At 38.5% G+C, this 22942-nt stretch overlaps 1 protein-coding gene across 1 annotated transcript in view; it reads left to right on the plus strand.

The window, feature by feature from the left end:
- LOC125458674 (zinc finger MYM-type protein 3-like) overlaps positions 1–22942 on the plus strand; it is a 94791-nt gene that overhangs the window by 24740 nt on the left and 47109 nt on the right. The window contains exons 8-14 of the mRNA XM_059651255.1: positions 469–681; positions 2771–2921; positions 5645–5760; positions 8273–8359; positions 11115–11265; positions 17825–17997; positions 21082–21247. Coding sequence (XP_059507238.1) covers positions 469–681; positions 2771–2921; positions 5645–5760; positions 8273–8359; positions 11115–11265; positions 17825–17997; positions 21082–21247 — 1057 coding nt within the window. The remainder of the gene's footprint in view (positions 1–468; positions 682–2770; positions 2922–5644; positions 5761–8272; positions 8360–11114; positions 11266–17824; positions 17998–21081; positions 21248–22942) is intronic.

The raw sequence follows: 22942 nt of genomic DNA on the forward strand, positions 1-22942 counted from the left end.
TGTTGGGCCGAAGGGCCTTTTTCCACACTGTAGGGATTCTATGAAAAGCATCAGCTGGAAGCATAATATAATCTAGGAATATTATGGGTCTACTATTGATTGTTCATGCTGAATACTGTCAATTTCAGCTTGCCAGTTACAATTTTCAATTTTTTCACTATCGTTGGTGACACTGATAGAGGAGGAATGTGGGTGGTCCAGCAGTACAATCCTTTTGAATGGCTGTCAAATGCGTTCTTCAGCTTTGCTCATTCTTATAACTTTCAAAGATAAAATTCTCACTAGATTCTTGACTTAGTAGCGGAGTTGTCCTGAATGAGTCAGAAATGTAGAGACTCTGAGGCTCGAGAACGGAAAGTGCTGCTCAAGACTGCCTGTATTAAGGAGTTGGGGTGCAACTGCTTTCTTCCATAAATTGTTACATATTAAAATAATGTTGCATAAAACTATTAATTGTATTGCCTCTAGATTCTACACGAAGTGAGTAATGGAAATGTCGTCCATCGGCTGTGCAGCAATGCCTGTTTCAGCAAGTTCAGAGCAAGCAATGGCCTGAAAACTAACTGTTGTGATAATTGTGGGGTTTATTTTTACAACCGAGGATTTATGCTTCAGTACCTGTATCATGAAGGACAACAGAGGAGGTTCTGTAACACAGGCTGTTTGAATATGTATAAAAAGGTAAACTTGTATTTAATACTGAATTTTCTCTGCTTTTACATCCACTTGAACTTTTAAACAAGTCTTATTTTCCACTATTTCTGTACTGCATTTGTCTTTGCCCTTGGCCAGCAAGTGACTACTGCCAGGAAGTCAGTAACCAACAACTTCAAGTTGTAGAGGGGAAGACACTATATGTTTTATTGATATGTTGTAAAACATTTTGCACAGTTTCTTTTCAGTGCAAACAATGTCACAAGTGGCAGTAAATTCCCAGCTAATCTGTTTTGATCTCAATTGAAATGGGAGTGTTGGCTAAAATACCACAATATTTTTCTATATTCCTATATTAAAGAAATTAGAAAGTATTTGCAAAGAGAAAGGTAAACACTTAATTTTGATCCTCGAGTGTTAATGAAGATTATTCTTTATTATACCCTAATTACCAAATTATTAAACTGGAAATAATCAACAGCGGTTATACCTGATGTGAAGGTTCTGGTGTGTGTCAAACTGCGGGCATATTGTTTAATGCACTCTTGAATATGTGCATCTTTTTATGCAGCAAATAAATTAATAAATTTTATTTTCATTTGTGGAAAAGCTTAAATATGCAAGCATGTTTAAAGAACCAAAGCATCCAAAAGCAACAGTAGTGTTCAGAATTGCTAAAATATCAATTTTATTCCGGTGGTTCTGTTATAGTTTTCTCTAATCTCTCTTGAGCTTGTCAGAATAGTCAACCACACACTAGTCTGGCCAGAGTGCTGTGTTAGTGTTTTCACTCACTGACCAGTGTGGGTGAGTTTTGTCTTTATTAATTGATACTTAAGATCATCCCCTTCTGCCCCTTTCTGAACTGACAAGTTCTGTGCACCATTTACCCCATGTTTGCTGACCTATGCTGGGTCTGAATATACCAATGTGTTTTTTTAACATTCTTCTCCTTGTGCTTGAATCCTGCTCTTGTTATGCCCCTCTCCCTATCCCTTTTAGCCACTTGGAGCCCCAGCACCCAACTCTCCATTATACATCCCCACCCTAACACAGACAAAGCAAAAAACTTTCTTTAAATGACTGTTCGTTGTGCATTGACACTCCCCAACATGAACCCATGAGTGGTCATGCCTTCTGTCGCTTGGACTCCTTGCTTATACAGTTTTTTTCCAGTCACCTCTTCCAATCTTCTTTCAGATCCTCTATTGAAAAAAGGTTTGAAAACCTTTATTGATGTTTGCACTGTTGTCCACCTTTTTAAACCTTGCGCTCCATGATATTGCTTTTTTAGGTATTGAATTCATGTTGAAAAGTGATTTTAGTCTTTTTTTTAAACTCTTGTATAATGTAGATTGATGTCATGCTTTCTTTCCAGTTATATCCACATTCCAATTTCATAAGCAAAAAATAAAGGAAAATGAAATATTTTTTGTTTTGAGTCCCTGGTCATGATTCAAATCTGGTGAGCTGGCAGTTTGTAGCCAGGTCGCATCAGATGCTATTTAGATGTTGAGCTGAGTGAGGTTTAGGTTGGTTTTCCCTTTGTAGCACCCTGTTGTCTTTAGTGGATGCTCTGGCACAGGTTTGCTGATTTCCAGTGAAGTAAATAGGTCTGTCTTGTGGATACCTAATTACTTTTATTATGCAATTAATTAAGCTTATGTCTTCCATGCATGTATGTGTTCTTCCAAGCAGATGTTTTTAAAATTATTCTCTCTCCTGTGAAAGTGACTGTTTTTTATTTATGAGCCAAAATTGGTGTTCCTGTGTTGACCGTTTCGATGATCTATCCACTCTGTTCCACTCTCCTGTCCTTGCTTGAAGTCCTAAATGTTTTTAACCTAGTTACGCCATTTTAAAAAGTAATAAACATGATTATTGAATCTGCTTCAGTTCCAAAACCATCCATACTGGATATCCACATTTTCCAATAGTGCTAACTACAATATATACCCTCTCTCAGCAAGTTTTCTTTCAGGGCCAGTTGAAACATGTCAATTGCGTGCATCATTGGGAACCAGCGCAATTATTTTAATGGAGCTGAAAAAAAGTAATATTACTTACAAATAGCCAATTACAAAACACCAAGTCTTTTTCTCCATTTCTCCCTCAGAAAAACACTAAAGTGCTTCCATGTGCTTGGTGCAAAACTTTGGGCAAGAACTTCGACATGATAGCAAATGTGGATACCACTGGAAAGATGGGTTTTTTCTGTTCACTGTGCTGTATTACTTCGTACAAAGTAAAACAGTCTGGCACAATAGGTACTGTAACTTCTTTCTTGTCTTGGATGCTTAATGTGTTGCTTTGAGGAAAGATATTGCTTTTATTTGAAGCATGTTTTTGGCCTTCAGTGTTGTGTTGAGAGAACGTATAATCGGGGACATGGGCCTTTTTATTGAGAAATAAAGGCCAAACAAAAACTACTCTTAGTAAAAAGACTGTTGTTAATGTGGCAATTATCTGTTGGGTCAGTGGTGGCTCCTAATCTTTGAGTGTAGAAGGAGTAAACTAATATCCCTTGTTGTTAGAGGATAATTAGACCAAATCACACTCGAGGCTGGAGGTGATGCATCAAAAATGCACTGAGGCAGCTTTCAGCTCTTGACAGTTAAAAAGCCAGTAATGCGAATGTCAGCTGATGGCATTGAACTGGCCTTGCATAAGTTTGTGGCTTTGTTTTCTTTGCCATGCCACCATTGCCAACAGTATGCTTATTTATTACAATGAGGCGAGATTCCCAGGGAGGGGCAGGGGGAAGGATGTGTTCTCACAAGGTCAGGTGATTTGCTAGTATTGTTGTAGAGGGAGAATGTGGGTCAGAAAATCAAATTCCGTTGCTGGGACTTTGCCCTTCCATCCAGTTGTGACTGTAATAGTGCATTAAGTTTTAATTTTAAATCATTCATTCTGGAGCTGTGCCTTGTATCTGAACAAAGGAAACTGAGGGGCATGTTGACTGGATTGAAAAAAATACAAGATTTGAAGGTAGATGGGCAGTGCTGAATATTTAAAGAAGTACTATGAAATCAACAACAGATCTAGATCCCGCTAAGGTACAAACACCCACTGGGAAAGGTGAATCAATCATATCTGACACAAGAAGTTAAAGATTACAATAGATTAAATGAAGTTGCTTATGAGAGTGCCAGAAAAATGTGATAAGCTTGAAATTTGGGGGGAATTCAAAACCCATAAAGGATGACCAAGGATAAACACAAAATGCTGAAGAAACTTGGCAGTTTGGTAGCATTATTGGAGAGACAAGTAGCGATAACATTTTGAGTCGAGTGTGACTTCTTCTTCAGTTCTGAAGAAGTATAAATAGTGTGAAAACAGGACTTTTAGAAACAAATGGTTGAATTTGGTAGTCATCATGAATTTAAATAAGGGAAGTGATGTTTGATGAACCTGTTAGTTTTTTTTTGAGGATATTTATTGGGCCATTAATAATGCTAAACCAGTGGAAAACAAAAATAAACAAAATTAGGGTGTGCGGATTGGGCGTATTATACTAGCAAGGATTAAGAGTGGCTTAACATACAGAAAGCATCTATGGAGAATAAACAGGTTATTTCCAGTAGGCTGTTAATCGTGGGATAATAGGATGAATTGTAACAGTTCCACAATAGGGCGGCATGGTGGCTCAGTGGTTAGCACTGCAGCCTCACAGTGCCAGGGACCCAGGTTTGATTTCATCCTCGGGTAACTGTGCGGAGTTTGCACATTCTCCCCGTGTCTGCGTGGGTTTCTTCCGGGTGCTCTGGTTTCCTCCCACAGTCCAAAGATGTGCAGGCTAGGTGGATCGGCTATGCTAAATTTCCTGTAATGTTTAGGGGTGTGTGGGTTATGGGGGGATGCTCTAAGGGGCGGTGTGGACTTGTTGGGCTGAAGGGCCTGTTTCCACCCTGTAGGGAATCTAATCTAATTTGCTTCTGTCACAGAACTGGGTGGGAATGCAAGTTGTGAGGAAGATTCATTGAGGCCTCAAGGAGACTGGGACAGACTAGAGTAAATGAGAAGAATGTGACAAATGGAGTATAATGTGAACGTGTGAAAGTATTCACTTCGGTAGAAAAAAAACTATTTAGTAAGTGATGAGAGTTTGGAAACTGAGTTGTTGTCCATCAGAACTTGAATGTCCTTGTTCAAGAGTGACTGAAGGCTAACAGATGGGTCACTAATGAAGGTCAGGAGTATGTTGGCCTTAAATCATCATGTCTTGCTACTCTTGTATAGGGCCTTGGTGAGATCTCACTTGCTATCATTTTTAGAGTTTTGGTCTGTTTACATAGAGAACAATATGCTTGTCATAGAAGTAATGCAACAGGGTTCATCAGACTAATTTCTAGGATGGAAGAACTGTCCTCCAGAGTTTCGAAGAATGCAAGGTGAACTTATTGAAATTTAGAAAATCGTTGCAGGTGTAACAGGATGGGTGTAGGTAAGATGTTTTCCCCAGCTGGTGAGGCACACACCAGGGAATTATCCTCAGTAACAGGTAGGCCATTAATGACTGAGTTGAGGAGCAAGTTTTTCACTTAACCTGATGAATCTTTGAAATTTTTTGTCCCAGAGGTCTTCAGAGGCTTGATTACATTAGTGGCATTGAGTTAAATAATCCACTCTAATTCCTGTGTTTCTTGAATTCTGTTTACTCCAGAGTGGTTGAGGTTGAGACAGACTAGATAAAAATTGTTTTGGTGTTCTTTTATTGTTGGTAAGAAGGACAATGTAACGTGATAGCTATGATATTCTGGTTAGCTGTGTACGTATTAATTGTACAAAATTCCAACATATATTGCAAAACTATTTTCCTAAAATGAGGTATCCCTTAGATAATGTTCATATTTGAAATTTGACTACTGTCCAGTGTTCCCCAATGGTAAATTGACTTAGTTAAGTACAGCACTATTGAATTACTTCAACCAGAATTGTTTTACAGTACCTGAAGAAAATAGTAATTAAACATGTACATTTGTTACAGGACCCAAATCTAAATGCAAATTTTGTAAAAAGAATCTTCCAGAGCGGGTTTATTACAACATGACTGATCGAGTTGTGCATCAGTTCTGCAGCCCTAACTGTTGGACTAATTTTCAGGTAAACACGTTTAATGTGGAGTCAGACAAAGTAATTTACTTTTGTGAATGCTGTATCATTCAGATTATCATTCTGAAATTCGCAAGTGATGGATGTGTGGAAAAGCCTCTTTCTAAATATTTATAGCAATATTGCTTTTGCATCTTTATTTGCACTGAACCAACAGATGTGTAAATTTATCAACTGCCATCTGTAGCATTTTTGTCTTTGTATACCCCTCACTGAGACAAATATGTCAGAAAGCGCAAGAGGCTGAATAAAGGGGGAATTGGAAGCACACTTGAATAGAAGAGTTTTAACATTACTGAATTAAAGTGGAGTTTTCTAGGCTTCCACCAGATAAAGTGTCATAAAAATAACAGATGATCATTTCAACCCCACATGATTGACTAGTATGCATCAAAGATGGAACAGACATATTTGATCTAAAAGGGAGTGATGAACTATGAGAGTAGGTAAGAGAATGGAGTTAAGGTAGGTTGGATTAAATGTAGTCTTATTGAATGACTGTGCAAGCTTGAGGGACCAAATGCATTACTCCTGCTCCTAGTGTTTATGTTCTTATGGATCTTAAATCTGTGTGACTAGTTACCTTTTCATGCTGTCTGGACAGCTTTAATGGTAAATAATGTATTTTTTAAATACAATCTTGTCCAGATGGAAAGAAGAATAAAAACTATGTTTGAGGAAGAAGCCACTCCATATTGCTCAATCTTGCAAAGTAGTTGTTTGCACATGTCCACGCTTAGTCATTTAGACAGTATGTAGTATTAGCTTAAATTAGTAATGTTGTCTTCACTCTGGCTCAGGTAAATGTTGGTCCAGATGTTATGGTCTCAAAAATATGTTATCCACGAGTGTTCACTGTTACTAAACTGAAAATTGGAGAAGAACATCTGATTACTACTTGTGCAGACATAAATGCAAAAAATTAGGAAAACATGAAGTTGTTTTCCTGTTTTACCAAAAACATTGCTTTAATAATATTTCATTGAGAAATTCAACATTTAGATATATGGCAGGATCTGATAGGGTCAGGATTACTTTCATAACCAGTATGCATCAAATATGCTACAAAAAGATCAAGTTTGTGCATTTGATTGTAAGCAAAATTTTTCTTAGTGGGTTGAGTCTCAATTACTGCCAAACAACCTTGGTGCCATTAAAGACTGCTCTTCTAAGAGATAAGTATTATTTCGTTGTTCCGGGGAACATGGATTTGAATCCAATAAAAATATAGAACAAAAAGCTGACCTAATGATGACTTTATAACCACTGTCTACTGTTGTAAAAACTAAATTGATTCACAAATGCCCTTGAGGAAAGGAAATCTGCCATGTTAAGCTGGTCTGGCCCTCATGGCTCTCCATATCCACAGTAAAGCTCTTGGTTGACTCTTAACTGTCCTCTGGGCAGTTGAGGATGGTGATAAACGCTGCCCTAGTCAGCAGCGCCCACATATCATAACTTAATTTTTGTTTTAAAATGGGTTTTTAACAAAGTTTTTTATATTTTTTTTTAACGCCTTTTATTTTTTCTCATTCCATTTTCACATATCCTGAGTTTTGCTTCTATTTATGACTTGTCGTCAAATTGACTATTCCAAGTTTCACTTATTGTCCAGACTCTGCATGTCTTAGTAAAAATTCTTCCATCTCACTGGATTGAAAGGTACCCAGTTACTTCAACAGAAAGTACTGAAAATGCACTTGTAGAACAGATGGCATTTGGAGACAAGAATAGAGTTGATATTTTAGGTGGTTGATCTTTCATTAGAGCTGAATCGGAGAACCACATAAATATTGCAAACTGTGGAGAGTCTATTCAGCCCCTTGTGTCGACTTGAGCTCTCCAACTGAACAACATGACTGAGTGCCCTTCTCCTGCTTTTTCCCCTGTGCTTTGCTTATTGTTTCTCTTTAACTTGAGGCAGTCAAGATGATTATTTAATCGGCACCCACCACAGTTACAATCAGTACATTCTATACCTGAACCACTCCAGCAAAAGTAAAAATTTCTCAACATTTTTGGAAAGGCTTTACCAAACCCAACAAATCTGAACTGCTTGATACCATGGCAGAATCATCGGTTTACTTTTCTGATGGGATCCCATCTCGAGCTTTATTTGTTTTGTTCATTGAAGTTTAAAAGAATGAGAAGTCAGCCAATTGAAGCATTTTAGCCTCTTAAGGGGATTGACCAGATAGATTCAGCGAAGTTATTTTCCTTTAGGAAGAATCTAGCAATTGAAAAATGTACTTGGGTGTATTGATGAGGAATTACATGCTGTTTGTGGTTCACTTGAGTACATTTGACAATCTAAAAATAAGGGCATTATTATTGGGTTATTCTTTCCATTAAAATTCGTAGAACCATGCAATATTTGCTTGAGATGAAATTCAGTTTTGTTTAAAACCGTAATGCTTCAACTGAAGCTTGTATTATTGGACAAGTAGTTCATAATAATACTTGAGTAATTATTCATATTTGCTTTACAATTCTGTTAATATAGCAGTCCAACCCTGAAGGCAGCATACAACTGAACTGCACATACTGCCACAATATTTTCACTGGGAAACCGGAAATACTGGACTGGCAGGTAAGAGCACTGGCAATTTTTTTTTTGGGCAGTCCATTTAGGAAAGATAAGTATGTTTTCATATTTAGATGGTAATGGCTTTTTCCATTCTGAGTTTGGAAATTTTATTCGAATGGGCCAAGGTTTTCTTGCCACATACTCACTCTTGGTGGCAAAGCTTTCACTTGCACAAGGAGAGAAAGATTTAAATGAAATGGTCAGCTGAGGATAGCAAAAATTAAATGGGTGGGTGGAACAGAATAGAAGGAACTGGCAAATTCCACAGTAAGAGTAACCATTGCAGTGTTACAAATTGGTATGCTTCATAAGTGCTATGACAAACATTATTATGTTTGATTGGAAAAATGGAATGCACATTTTGTCCTGAAGTTTCTTGCCGTAGAGCGGCACTATGCTTGGTTCTCACTCTCACTTATCAAATTTCCACTGATTTATTTGCTTGTGATACCGTCAAAATAATTTATTTTCACAAAGATAAAGCTCAGTTTCTTGCTATCTTTTACATTTTTTTTCTGAAAACCTATATAGAATATTCTTCAAAACTTTACAACGCATTTAAAATAAATCAACATTAGGGTTGATTCTTCAGCTGCATTTATGGACAATGCCAGAACTAGGTGAAGGATTGCATTTTACGAGTATCAAAGCTGAGAGAATTGCACCTGACTGCGCTAAAAGTAGAGCACGTCTGTTGCGTCTAAATTTTCTCTAAACTGAAAAAAATGTAACCACAACACTTTCTTATATTGAACTTTAAATCTGTTTGTAAGATTTGGGAAGACACAGTGACTGTCTGTGAATCTCATTGCACTTCCACAGAAATAACGAAGCACAAATTGCAATACGACGTTGCCTGGGAATTAGAAACAACACAGGTCAGGTAGCATCAGAGGAGCAGGAAAGTTGACTTTTCGGGTTGTGACCCTTCTTCAGACATAGGGAGGAGGAAGGGAGCTGGGAAATAGAGAGAGGAAGGGTGAGGCGGGGGAAGGTAGGAGGGATGGTGATAGGTGTGTGCAGGTAGGGAGTGGTGGGGATTGATCTGTGGGAAGAGTGAGGCAGACAGGTGGGAGAGAAGATAGGCACATTCTGTCAGGTCAAAAAAATGGGAATGAGAGGGAGGGTTGGGCATGGGATGAGGCTGGTGGTGGGAAGATTTTAAAACTGGTGAATTCCACATTTAAGCCTTTGGACTGTAGGCTCCCAAGGTGGAATATGAGGTGCTGCTCCTCCAGTTTCTGGGTAATGTCATTGTGACGCTGGAGGAAGTCCACGATGGACGTGCCATCACCAGGCAGTCGGTGAAATGGTTTGCTTATCTCTACTGGTCAGTGCATCGAGTGTAGGAGTTGAGACGTCATGTTGTGGTTAGCCACTTTTGGAATACTGCGTGCATTTTTAGTCTCCATGCTGTAGGAGGCAAGTTGTGAAACTTGAAAATGTTCAGAAAGGTTTTGCAAGGATGTTGCCAGGATTGGAGTGTTTGAGTTAATGGGCGAGGCTGAATAGGTTCATGAGGAGCATGTATAGGGTAAATAAACAAGGACTTTTCCCCAGGTGGGGGAGCCTAAAAGTAGAGGGAACAGGTTTAAGGTGAGAAGGGAAAGATTTAAAAAAGACCTAAAGGGCAAATTTTTCATGCAGAGAGTAGCGTGTGAGTGGAATGAGCTGCCAGAGGAAGTGGTGGAGGATGGTACGTTTGCAACATTAAAAAGGCATCTGGATGAGTATATGAATCAGAACAGTTTAGAGGGATAAGGGTCAAACGCTGGCACATGAGACTAGATTTATTTAGGAAATCTGGTCAGCATGGACAAATTAGATCCAAAGGTCTGTTTCTGTACTGTACATCCCTGTGACTCTTTGTTACACTGATATGGTGTCGTTGGTGTTATTCTCTTTCTCGGCATCCAGTACTTTGTTTGGCTAATCTGGATTTATGTTTCTAATTGACGGTACTACATTCACTAGTCTGACCTTAGCAAAATGAAGGCATTAGTAAAGGGTGTGCCAGATAATGTACTGGCAGAAAAGAAGGAAACTTGTAATAGTATGTGAAAAGCATTTTGGAGCCTGAAGTGCTTTAAATTGCTTTGCAACCATTGAATTTTATCTGGTTTAGTTTCTGGGCTTATAAAATGAGCAGAGCAGCCAATTTGCAACACCAACAAATGCAAGCAGCAGATAGAGGACCACATAATCTGCTTTGATTATGTTGGCTGAAGAATGAATGCCTCATTCCGTCAGTTTGAGGGGCGTGTTATTGCTAATTATAACCATGTATCTGGACGGTGCCTCACCTGAGCATCTGAAAGACAAATCTGTGAAACGACAGCAGTTTTTAGTGTCAGCCTAGACTGCCTGGTAAAGTCCAAGGTGAAACATGGACTTTCGCCTAAAATAGAAGGATTATCACTGAGCCAAACAATTTACCTTGTGCCCCTGGGGTGGAACATGCATCATACATAGGTTCAGGATGCAAAAAGGTCAGCAGTGTATTGTTAGCTCAGCTCATTTCATTATAACAATTGAATTTGAGCATGCAATATGTTTACCTGGATTTGCCCATTTTTGATTAAATGGAGATAGATTAACATGGTTTGCATTTTTGTTTAAAATCTTTTATCCTGAAAGAAAAGTAAACTATTTTGGAAATTTGGGAAATAAATACATTTGAAATTCATGGGAAAGGTCAGTTATTTTATTTTGTTGTTTGGACTGGGATTCACTTTCTATATTTTCCTTTTTCCTTTAGGGCAGTGTTCGGCAATTTTGCTGTAAGGTATGCTGTGAAGATTATAAAAGGCTGCATGGCGTAGTGTCTGTCTGTGAATATTGCAAACAGGAGAAGATACTGCATGAGAAGATTAAGTTTTCGGGAGTAGAAAAAAATTTCTGTAGTGAAGGTATGATCTTAAACATGTACAGCACTCCGATGCAGATGAATAGTTCAGTTTTTGTCCTTACACAGCTAGGAAGACTTCCAAATCAAAGATGGCAGTTCCACCTGGAGATTCCCTCCTTTTTACCTTCACTGTTGTTACTCCCACCAAATATCTCTCCTACCCTGTGTTTTCACTGACTGATTATATTTGCTGTATGAATTCTGTTCCCTAAACTAGAATACACAAGTGCTGGCACGGCCATGTTGTGCACTACAGTTGTGTGTTCTTGGTACATGTACCCTCAAATGATCCGCTACCAAGCATCAGTTTTTTTTGGCTTTGCAGGCTCATTTAAAACTTTCTTGAGGACTAGTTGTATATTTAGATGCTGGTTTTTCACCTCAACCCTTTTCTGTGATGACACAGTCATGTTGTGTGATATTTTTATGGCATGAGGATACATCCATACAGAAGCAGTATTAGAATTCATCAGTATCCTCCATCGTCATCATTGTGCCATCAAACTTAAAGACAAAGTCAGAAGGAAAACTTTAATTTTGTACACCACAGTAGTAGTTTAATTGGCATAAGACAACAGACAGGTTAGCAAAAAGAATTGTTTTTAAAAGCAAACACAATTTCCATAGATTGGAGCAATCACATCTAAACGGCTGCATGTTTGTCTCTAACTCTGAAAATGCACCTCCAGTAATTAAAATATGAGAAAAGCTTTGAGCTGTGATGACTCATAAATGCAAATCTTAGTTTAACTCTGAACAGTTTACAATCAGTTGACACAATGTTCATTACAATAGCATTTGCTACATTGTTGTTGTCCCCCCAATGGTAACTTATGAACCTCTGCAGCCTTAAAGTACAGACTGCCCATTAATTTGCAAGGAATTCATTCATGACTTCACATTTTCTTGGTTTTGTGTTTGCTGAGTGTTCCTTTATTGAAAAGTTTTTTTTTAAAATTACGCACTCCAGTTTTCAGCCTTGCCACCTCCGGATGGGTATCCTCGTTTTCTGCACTTCCTACAACCTCACCAGCCATGCTTCCCACCACATTCAGAAACTTTGCTAACAGCCACACTCGCCTTCTCTTTGCTTCTCCAATCCCAGGCTGCTTCTCTTCCCAAGTTTGCTGATAGGGCATTTCACTATAAGCCTCAGCGGGAGCTCCTTCTCACATACAGGTGGTTCTCATTTCATACAGTGCTCCTGAACAGTATTTCATTTTAATGTTGCTTTTTCCTTGGGGTCTGTTTTATCACTTTGAATTGGCATTTTCATTTTATCATATTTATGCATTTTGTGTCCACTGTCATCACAAATCATTGTCCAGTACTGTATTGTGTGCATCCCAGACAACACATTTCTTTCTGCTCTGATCATAGTGAAGAGATCATGCCTGCGTTTGAAGCTTCGGCTCTCCAAACCTTGTTTCCTGGCTTGTTCCACCTCAGCCTTCTTCCTGGCTCCCTTGCTGCTAGCTGTTCTCCTGACGTGGGCCCTCACTTCTGTCCTGACTTCATACTGGGGTCTTGGCTGCCATCAGGTGGCAGAAGTCACTCAGTGCAGGTTATTTTGAGACACGAGTTCCTCCAGTTGAACAGTATTGTGATATATTACTTTTTGCTCAGTTTGTTTTACTTTAAGTTATTTATTTTACAGTATAAGAATTTAGCATATAAAGTACAGGCAGTAATGTATTTTGGCTTGGAGGTACAGATATATTGCTTCGTCTTTTTTCCCTTTTAATAAGGAAAGCTCTGTAGAACCTAACTAAATTTTTAACATTGATTCCTTTGCTTTGCTTCAAGTCATAATGTTCAAAACAAACCCAACCTTCAGTGGGAAAACCCTCTGTTTTGATTGTTCCACAGAGGTAACTGTTCTCCGGCTGGTTGGTTGTCCCATGGGTGAATTTTCTAGGTCCTTTGGGGCTCCTCTGGGGCAAATTTGCCCAAGGTCCTTATGCATCTTGAGCACTGTCTGCTACTGTCCTTGGAGGACAAGGACATGAAAGGGATTAATCACTTAGTGTTGAACACCACTTCAAACCCATTCCTCCTGTACAAATGCCAAGACTTCTTGACTTCTTTATTTTCAAGATTGAGAGAATTCATGCAGGTTTTGCCAACTCAGGCTTTACTTCTGACTGTATCACCCTCTGTTTCTGATCTCTCATCAGTTGATTGTTGTTCTGTGTACAGTTCCCATCCATCCCTTAAACCCTTCCATGCTTAGTTCTTAACCACACAGCAATATTGCTAGCAGTTCACATTCTCAGCTGTTGGCCTCAACAGTCACAAAACTGTTGTCATCACATGAGAATTTCCCTTCCAGCAACTCATCTGCAGCCTCTTGTCAATCCACACAAAAGTGATGTTACCGCTTAGTTCTCTCTTAGTCGCTGAAAAACTGATATTGTGACAACAATCTCATTCAGTTTTTGTTTTACCAGGATTATTTTGCTTCCCTGATTAATGTCTCATAAGCTACCCTGAATGCCTACCAACATGATGCGTTATCCCTGCTGGTTTTCGAAAAGTGCTTTGACGTTAATGAAAATACTGTTTTCCACTGTGCCTCAATCCCGGCTCCTGAAAGCTGCCTTCTGCTCAATGCTACACACACTCTCGTTGAAAGGTAGCATTTTTTTGGTGCTCTAATTCCTGCTGACTCGAAAAGCATCAGGATTAGTTGCACATTCGCACTCACTCACACTGCAGTTGCTGATGTGTACGTGGTTGCTCCTTATAGGTTTCTTTTTGGTGGCAGGAGTTCAAATGTTGTTCAAAATGTTTGGAGTGAAGCGGAGAGGTTTAATCTGGCTTGCCGAAACCAGATTTAAATCCATTCAGTAGGTCACACTGATTTGTATTAGGGAGACATTGGAATGGAAGGTAAAGCCCTCCTTCGACTGTTGTTAAGACTTTGTGCAAGGACTTTCTCCATGTCCTGGGTAGCTTGCTTCGACTATTACGGGACTTTAAATCTCACAGGTCATAATTTTGATTCCCATATCATGTAATTAATTTTTTATGAAATATGTTTTAGTCAGGAAAATGTCTTACTGATTCAAAAATACTTTTGAATTTGAGAATCTCATTTACTGACATTTTATAATTTTATATCTTTATTTACTGTAATCAGGAGCAAGTTAAGAGGAGAACCGTTTCTGTAGGCATTAACTAGACACTAAAACTTCCAATTGGTTAAGGATCGCACAGACCTAAACTTGAACTTGATTGTTCAGGTGTATAAAACTAATTTGTTGTAACACAGCGCTGGCACTCTGAGACTACAACTGAGCACATGCAGAAAGTGCTGCACTGGGAGTTGCAACACAATTGTGAATAACTTTTTTGTTTGCATTTGTGTAGTCTCATGGTCTCGTGTGTCTCAAGAAGTAACACCTTGGTATACTTCCCTGCGTGATCTGTGTCAGCACTTTGCAACTGAGCATCCAGAAGACTAACCCTGCTGTTTGTCGCCCCTCCTATGATCTGTTCTCCTATTAATTGACGAGTCCATTCTCGTGCCATGCTACTTGTTCAGACTGTATCAGACCATGTAACTGCCTGATTTCCTATTTAACCATAGTTGCTATTTAAAGCCCAAGATATCAGTTTATTTCTGCCTATCATATCGCCTATGTGGTCGAAAGACACGGCACAAAGCATTTGATCTAATACACCTGTTCTGGCATTTTGGAAGCATTTTCCAATTTGTCTCATTCCCTAGATTTTTTTTCACATAACCTTGGAATATTTTCCCTCTCAAATAATTATCTAATTGCTATTTAAGAAGTTATCTAATCTGCTTGCATCACCCTTTCAAACAATACATCACAGATACTATTCATTATATTTCAAAAGTCTTCATATAGCTGTACATTGTTGGAACCCTTAACCTTGTTTTTATCAGCTTTTAAATCTGATTTTACAGAGGTCCTTGGCTTTCCTTCCTATTCTCCATCTAACTGAAACTTGACAGTACGTTCCAGTTGAGTTCTGGAGAAGGGTCCCTGGCCCAAAATGTTAACTCTGCTTTCTCTCTAGATGCTGCCATTCCTGATGAGTTTTTCCAGCAATTTGTGTTTCACTTTCTGGTTTCCAGCATCTGCAGTTTTTTTTTGTTTAATATGTCCCAGTCACCTGCCACTCTCACCCTTGCAGACTTGTGTTAGCTTCATGACCCGTAAACATTGAATTTAAGTTCTCGTCCTTGCTGTCAACCTTGCCTGTGACTTTATACGTATTGTAGAAAAGATAGAAGCAGAGGATGTTTCCTCTGGCAGGTAAAACTAGAACTAGTGGGCATAGTCTCAGAATAAGGGGGAGCAGATTTAGGACTGAGTTGAAGAAGAACTTTCTCAAGTAAAGAGTTGTGAATCTCCCGCCTAGTGAAGCAAAGGAGGCTACATTGTTGAATGTCTTTTCCTTAAAAACAGATTTTTCAGCAATAAAGGAAGTAAAGATTATGGTGAGCAGGCAGGTAAGTGGACTTGAGTCCACAAAAAGATCAGCCATGATCTTTTTGAATGGCAAAACAGGCTTGTTGGTGCAGATCATCTACTCCTGCTCCTCTTTCTTATGCTATAATCTCTTTTTTTTTGTTTTGTTTTAAATACTTCTTTCATTTACATATGGCCTTCCATGCATTGATGGTATATCCTTAGTTGCATTAGCCCCACGCTGAAGCTCTGTAGGGAAACATTTACCTTCACACTACTGGAAAATAATTGTTATCTGTACCTTTTTATGTATTTTTCCCCCCCCCCCACCCCCTTGAGATTCTGAGACATTGAAATTATTTTAGGGCGTTTTATATGGTTAAAGCCCTCGTCAATTTCAGGAAAATATGCATGAGTATAGTTTTAGCTGATTGTACTGTATACAAGTCTTAATAATGTTGCGATTGGATAATTACTTAGCTACAAAGGAAAAGAGCCAAAGTGAGAAATGTTCCTTTTAATTTGCTCTGGTGTTTCGGACTGACGTGCTACTGAGCTAAAGCTTCTGGTTCAGAAGCAACTTTAGTGGCTGGGCGTGCAGTATCAATTCCATGCATTTTTTTTATTCTTTTGACAGCATAGCTCCCAGGCTAATCTTTGATGTTCAGTCAGACGTTGCTAGATCGACTTAGGGTTTGGTGATTCCTGATCTCTCCGCTTTCTGCTCATCATTTTTTTAAATAAAAAAGTTGTCAATTTATATTTCTGATGTCTGCTGTGAGTGAATGTTGCCAGTTTTTCAACTGGAGAGCAAGGGGAGCGAGCATTAATCTTCCAGCTACACATGGGGATAAACTCACTGATAGTGATCCATTCTTCATTCAGTATCTGCACAATGTCCTTTTTCTCAGTACTGGTCATTAGCTGTCTCCAGAATCATTAAGCCTTCTTGAGTGCTTTTGCTCGCTCCTCTTGGCTTATCCAGAGCGGAAGCAAATTTTTGTACTTCCGCTGCTACTCTGGATGATATTGGCTAATTCTGCAGACATGAAGGCTGCAAAAGCGTCTGATTTCTATGACTTTGTTGTACATTAGTTTAATCAATTTGGGAGCATTTCCATGTCCACACCTGGTTTAAATGCTATAAAATAGCAGACCAAATTTTGTTCTAGCATTCCAAAGTGTTTAGATGTTGTGAATTTCCTGAAATAAAGGAGAATTCATTAAAACTGAAACAGAAATGAACCACTCTGGTTACCATGATATTTACTTCTCATCTTTGTTAGAGTGTTGTGTTATGGAGTAATTGTTACCTGGAACACTGAAGTAAGGCAATTACAGTGCAAGATGTGGAATAATTTAACTTGAAACTGTGCACTGAAGTACTGTGCCTTTGTTTAAAGAAGATTATTGTCATGTCTAAATTGTCTACCATATTGTCAGCTTTCTTTACAATCACAATATATAGATTTTTATTGGCTTTAGAAGTGCTACCTGATGTTTAAAATAGGGAGTGTTGTACATCGATTTCTTTGTGTTTCGCTGTGTAATGATCCTTGTTAGATCCTATTTGGCACTGATGATTCATGTCTACCCATTAAAATATGAACAGTTGTTATCTGGTTTTTAATATAAGCTATTTCCTGCACTATGCCCATGTTCTATATGGTAAATGCTTGCCAATTTGACTAATGGAGGCAAGCTTACAAAGTAGAAATCTTTGTTCACACAAATGGATTCACTTCTCAGCTTGTTTTCTTGTGTGCAGAGTGCTTTGGTGATGTCACAGATGTTTATTCTCATTTACCACTGACCTTTTGTGAGCCATCTATTGACTGAGTTCACGTCCTTAACAATATTGTATTTTCCTCTTGTTGACACCCTCATTGACATCTCTGTGTAGTGCTGTTGGTGGTTTGGGACCAGGCTATGTATCTCTATTCAGGAATAGTGGAAATTCCAAGGATAATCAATTAGGGAGAAGATCATTTGTGAAAAAAAGTTATCCTTATAAGAACTAGGTGATTGGTTTCTTTAGTGCCTTTGGCTGTAATTGATTTGCTGCATTATTCTTGACATACTTTAATTTTCTTTCTTCGTGTGCATTGTCTGCAGGTTGTGTGCTTCTTTATAAGCAGGACTTTACCAAAAACCTGGGCTTGTGCTGCATCACGTGTGCTTACTGTTCCCAGACCTGTCAGAGGGCAGTGACCAAAGAGCTGGATGGAAATACATGGGATTTCTGTGGGGAGGAATGCAAAAGCAAATACCTACTGTGGTACTTCAAGGTCAGTAGGAAAAGTTGCATATCATTAGTTTTCTGGCTCTTGCATTCACCCTCACATTTATTTTTTCCTCCTCTTCTTTCACCTCTGGTTGAAAGAACTTCAAGGATTTTCACCTGTAGCCTAGAAACCTGTGATTCACTGTGAGTGTATGGATTGCTGTGGGTGATATTTTATTTCCAGCCCAAGGGTGTCATGTCAAAATGAAATACCCACATAACTGCCCTGGGGAGATGAGTTGAACTTACTGTAGATTGAATGTGGCATCTTCATGTTTTGTGTGGCTTGTACCACACCAGGCATAATTAACTGATGAATATTCAGTGGAAATGAAAAGGTATGAGGTTTAAAAATGAAAATTCCTACCAAGCACTTTGAATGAAAATAATTTCAAATCTGCTGCATTAGTTTGAGAATTTGTCTGTGTTGTTCTAACTTGTTGTTATTTCCACCCTTCTGTTCGTTGAAAACCTTTCTTGTCTATCCAATCACTCAAGTTACTGCAGCACTTTTTTCTGAGTGATTCATAAAGCTGTGACAGCTTTATGTATTTTTCACTGTGGAACAAGGTGCTGGGGTGGTTTTTCATGGCTAATATGTGAGACTGTTTCTCTTTCCCCACAACTTTTGATATTAGTTTTTTTATACCTTTTAAGTTCCCTCCCCATTCAACTTAGTTGACATACACTGTTATGGAGAATGAGTAGTTAAAAATAAAACTAAATTGCTTTTTTCAAAAAAGCAAATTTTGATAATGCGGCAAGGAACAAACCCAGATAACTTAAAAGGAAAATTGGTAGATTTAGACGTTGCCATTGGGTTTTTGGGCATGTTCGAAATGTAATTCCGGAGGTAGCAAAGGAATGGGACACCAAAAATAGTGTCTGCTGCTGAAATTCAGCAGATGTGTGTTTCAAGTCCAGTATGACAACTTCAAAACTGAAATTTCAATTCTTCATGTTACACTCAAACATTATCTCTGTTTCTGTCTTCACAGACGCTGTCAGACCTGCTGAGTTTCTCTAGCCCTTCTGTTTCTATCTCAGGTTTTCAACATCTGCACTGCTTTGCTTTTGTGAAAGGATTCGGAGAAGCTTGCTTAGATGAAATTGCAGCTGCTGGACTTAAATCATCAAACACATATTTTAGGAAATTTAAGCAAAATATTAGCAAGGTTAGCCAGCATGATGATTGGCGATTTCAAAACATCTACTTTAGGAATATGTTTACACTACTCATTTGGATTTCAGAGTGTGATAGTAGAATTGAAAGATTGAGTTGAAACACACTTTTGAGCTTGGATTGATGTTGGCATTGAAATAGTAGCAAGTATTGAGAGAAGACAGGAACCTGAGAGTCATTAGTAATGTATATTTGTAGTATGGTCACCTGAGGCCAGGTTGTTCTCAAAACTATATAGTTTGTCTTACTTGTATTTAAATGAGAAATAGACTTGGAGTACGTCATTGTCAAAGGATGAAGGAGTTACAATATTAAAACATTTAGTTAATTTGCTTGGAGGCCCCCAGAAAATATCCCACAAATTCACACTGAATTATAAGCCTATTTTTCAAGGAATGACGAGAAAAAATGTGCATCCATCTGTAAAACTCTAACAGGTGTAAATGAGCAGAGAGTAATAGTACAGATATGCGAGCTGTTAGAAAGGTGAGAGATTTTAATGGCTTTTATTTTAAAGTTTAAAAATCAAGTGTTTTAGAATTGGAGGCATAAGAATGTGTAGATCACAATAATAATTGGTTATGCTGCAATTGTGATAATATGTCTAATTTTGGATGCTGCATTTGAGGAAGAATGGGAAAACCAAGGGATATGCTGAAAGCATGGTAAGACAATGTTGGTTATGAGAATGGACTGAAGGAACAGGAAATGTGCTTAGAATAGGCTTAGATTTGAGGGATTTTACTAAGGTTCTTCTTTTTGTGCATAAGATTATGAAATTGAATACTTTTCAAAAAGGAATTGCATGAATACGAGTGAGAAAAAATAAAAGTTACATTCAGTACAAGAGATTAGGACTAAATATGTTGCTCTTTTCAGAAAACCAGCAAAACAATCTTTGGGCCATACGGCTACCTGTGCTGCCGAATTATTTGGTTGAAGAGTTGAATTATTTTCAGTTCAGTTCTACTGCCAGTATGTCTGTGAAGATATGAGTGCCCTGGATGATAGCGCTAGGAGAATCTGTTTAACTGAAGAATTACAAGAGGTCAAAACTGTGAAAGAGAACAGTCAATCTTGAGAGGTGTTGTTGTACCACGTGATGGGCCTTTGTAGTTCTTATTTCACATTGTTTAATGTTGTCAAAAAGGAGAAAGGTTTAAATGAAAAACCTACACGTTGCATTATTGTTGAATTTTCTTGAAATGTTGCATGTCTTTACTTTAGCTACCTTTAGTGGTTTTTTAAAAAAAACACTCTTCCACTGTTTCTCCACAGGCACATTGTGAATCTGGATTATGCAGCCAACCTTAAGAGGCGTGAATATTTTCTTACTGATGATGTTGTATTTAGGACATGGAATTTCACCATCTTGTCATTCAGACTTGCCTACGAATCTTACCTTTTCTCCCCCCTTCCTCACAGAGTAATGGATCTGTGGAACAGACTCCTCGCAAAAGCAGTTAATGGTGTCGAACTCAATCAGGAAAAAAAAAATTTGCTGGCTAAGTATCTGGCTAGGAATGCGATTAAAAGATTAGTTAGGTACAGACAGAGATCATCAAACGCTCCATGGAAACTTCGGTTCCTATGTCGCTGGGACCATGAAACTGTCATCTACGGAGAGCAACTGGCCAGGTTTGAGTGACTCTGGATAGATTTTGTGGAAGCATGTTCAACTTTCTTGGAACAGGGAGAAACTTTGCAGAACTTTCCCTCAGGTCATTAAATAAAAGCCCATGGTAGGGCAGATTGTACACTGTCTGTGGATGGAACAAGCTTGATGGATTGAATGGCCCTTTTCTCGTTCCATGCAATGTGTTAACAGCTGTGTCCTGCCTTGTGCAACATGTTTATTTGGGTGCAGAAGTTGACTGCTGCCTAATTGTTCACTGTGTCCTTCAGGTAGCCAGATGCCATGCCTGCAAACGTCAGGGCAAGCTTCTGGAAACGGTACACTGGCGCGGGGAAATTAAACACTTCTGCAACCAGCAGTGCCTCTTGCGCTTCTACAGTCAGCAAAACCAACCCAATCTAGCGACGCAGAAGGGACCCGAAAGTCTACTCAACAGTAAGTGGGTAGAGAAAGCCGCATGTTGTAGGCAGTGGACGTAATATACTAGTATAGCAGATAGCACCAGTGTGTCAACTGGTACATTGCTATAGTTATCGATCTAATAGCAATTTCATAGCAACCATTGAGGTGTGACCACTTAGCTATTCTTAGCTGATATTTGCGAGTTCTGATCTTCGCTTTATCAGCTGTTATCTGTGCATCTCTGTAAACTTGCAGTATTTGTGTCATAGGCATTCATCATTCACTTTGCATAATTGTGTAGTAGTGATTTAGGGCATTGCTGTCTCATTTTCAATAGTGGATACTGGATATGCACCTCCAACACCAAATAAATTGAGAGATTAACCTGGCAGTATATGTTTGTCTTGAGGAATAAACGTGCAAGAATGATTTCAGCCAGTAAAATAACTTTTTACTTTTGAAAGAAATACTTCACATGAAGCACAAGTTGGAAGACGCTTTTGAAGTAAAGATCCTCCCAGGTTGTTGCATTTAGTCTTATACTTTCCCATGTATTTGCTCATGATTACATTTTCTTGTTCGGTGGAAGAGGTAGCGTGACTGCCATGAGTTTTCAAAAAAACAGTTTCATTTCTCTCTACAAAAAATATTTGGCTGTTTTACATGTCTGCATGTGAGACGTTTTCTCTGTCAAGAGGGTTTTGTTTTAAAGCTTCCCTTTCTTTCATTGCTTGGTTGCATTCATTGATTGGAGAGGATTAAACTAACTAATGGGATCTATCATCTTGACTTTTGAGTGGTGCTTGCATTATTCAGTGATGACATGCCTCCATTATCTCCTGCGGAAAAGGTGAACCTTTACCTGGCCTATAGCGGTATTGCTGGACTGACAACTGAATACCTTGTGCTGAAGTGGAAGTGCAGTTGTTGATACTGTTGTTGCCTTACAGTCCTTGTTAAAGTAATCACCTTTGAGTGTTTTGCAAATAAACACCATCTCATGTAATGTCAATCTTCGTGACCTCCATAAAGGAGAAGAAATGCACTTTTACTATTGGAGATATTTCATGCCCATAAGATTTCCTAAAGCATCTCATAGCCAAGGAATTCACTTCTGTGATATTTAGATTATTATCCTGTATCAAGCAATTTGACCAGAGCGAAGTCCCACACCACAAAGAATGACAATACATTTGATTGATTTTCTTTGGTGGTTCAGCTAAGTGTTTATGTATTGCCTGGTAAAGTGGGAAATTTTCAAAATCAATTTTGTTCTTCAAAATGCATTTTGTTATATCATAAGGCAAAGCAAGCATGCTTCCACCTGTTGTTTTATTCAAAACCCAATACTTCTAATAGTGTAATATTTTTTCACTGGAGGTGTTAACCTTGTAATCCTAAAGTGGAATTTGAGCTTGAATTTCCACTCTGACGTGAGAACATACCAAATTCTGGCAAGTATTTGATGAGATGCTGCATCAAAGCTTGTTGTGGAAAATGAAACTCAAAATGTAGAGGTAACCTACTGGCATGCTTTAAAGATTGCTTGGCTGGCAGAAACAAGCATATGCATAACTGCATCGTTGTTTGATTGGAGTGATGTGACGTGTGAGTCTTGCAATTTCTTACAGTTTTAGATGAGAATACTGATAATCTGGTAACTAAAGTCCTGGATGATAAAGACAGGTAGGAAAGTATGTTGCAAAGAAGACGTAAGGAAACTGCAGA

Source organism: Stegostoma tigrinum, chromosome 15 (assembly GCF_030684315.1).
Source record: "Stegostoma tigrinum isolate sSteTig4 chromosome 15, sSteTig4.hap1, whole genome shotgun sequence".
NCBI classification, from domain to species: domain Eukaryota; kingdom Metazoa; phylum Chordata; class Chondrichthyes; order Orectolobiformes; family Stegostomatidae; genus Stegostoma; species Stegostoma tigrinum.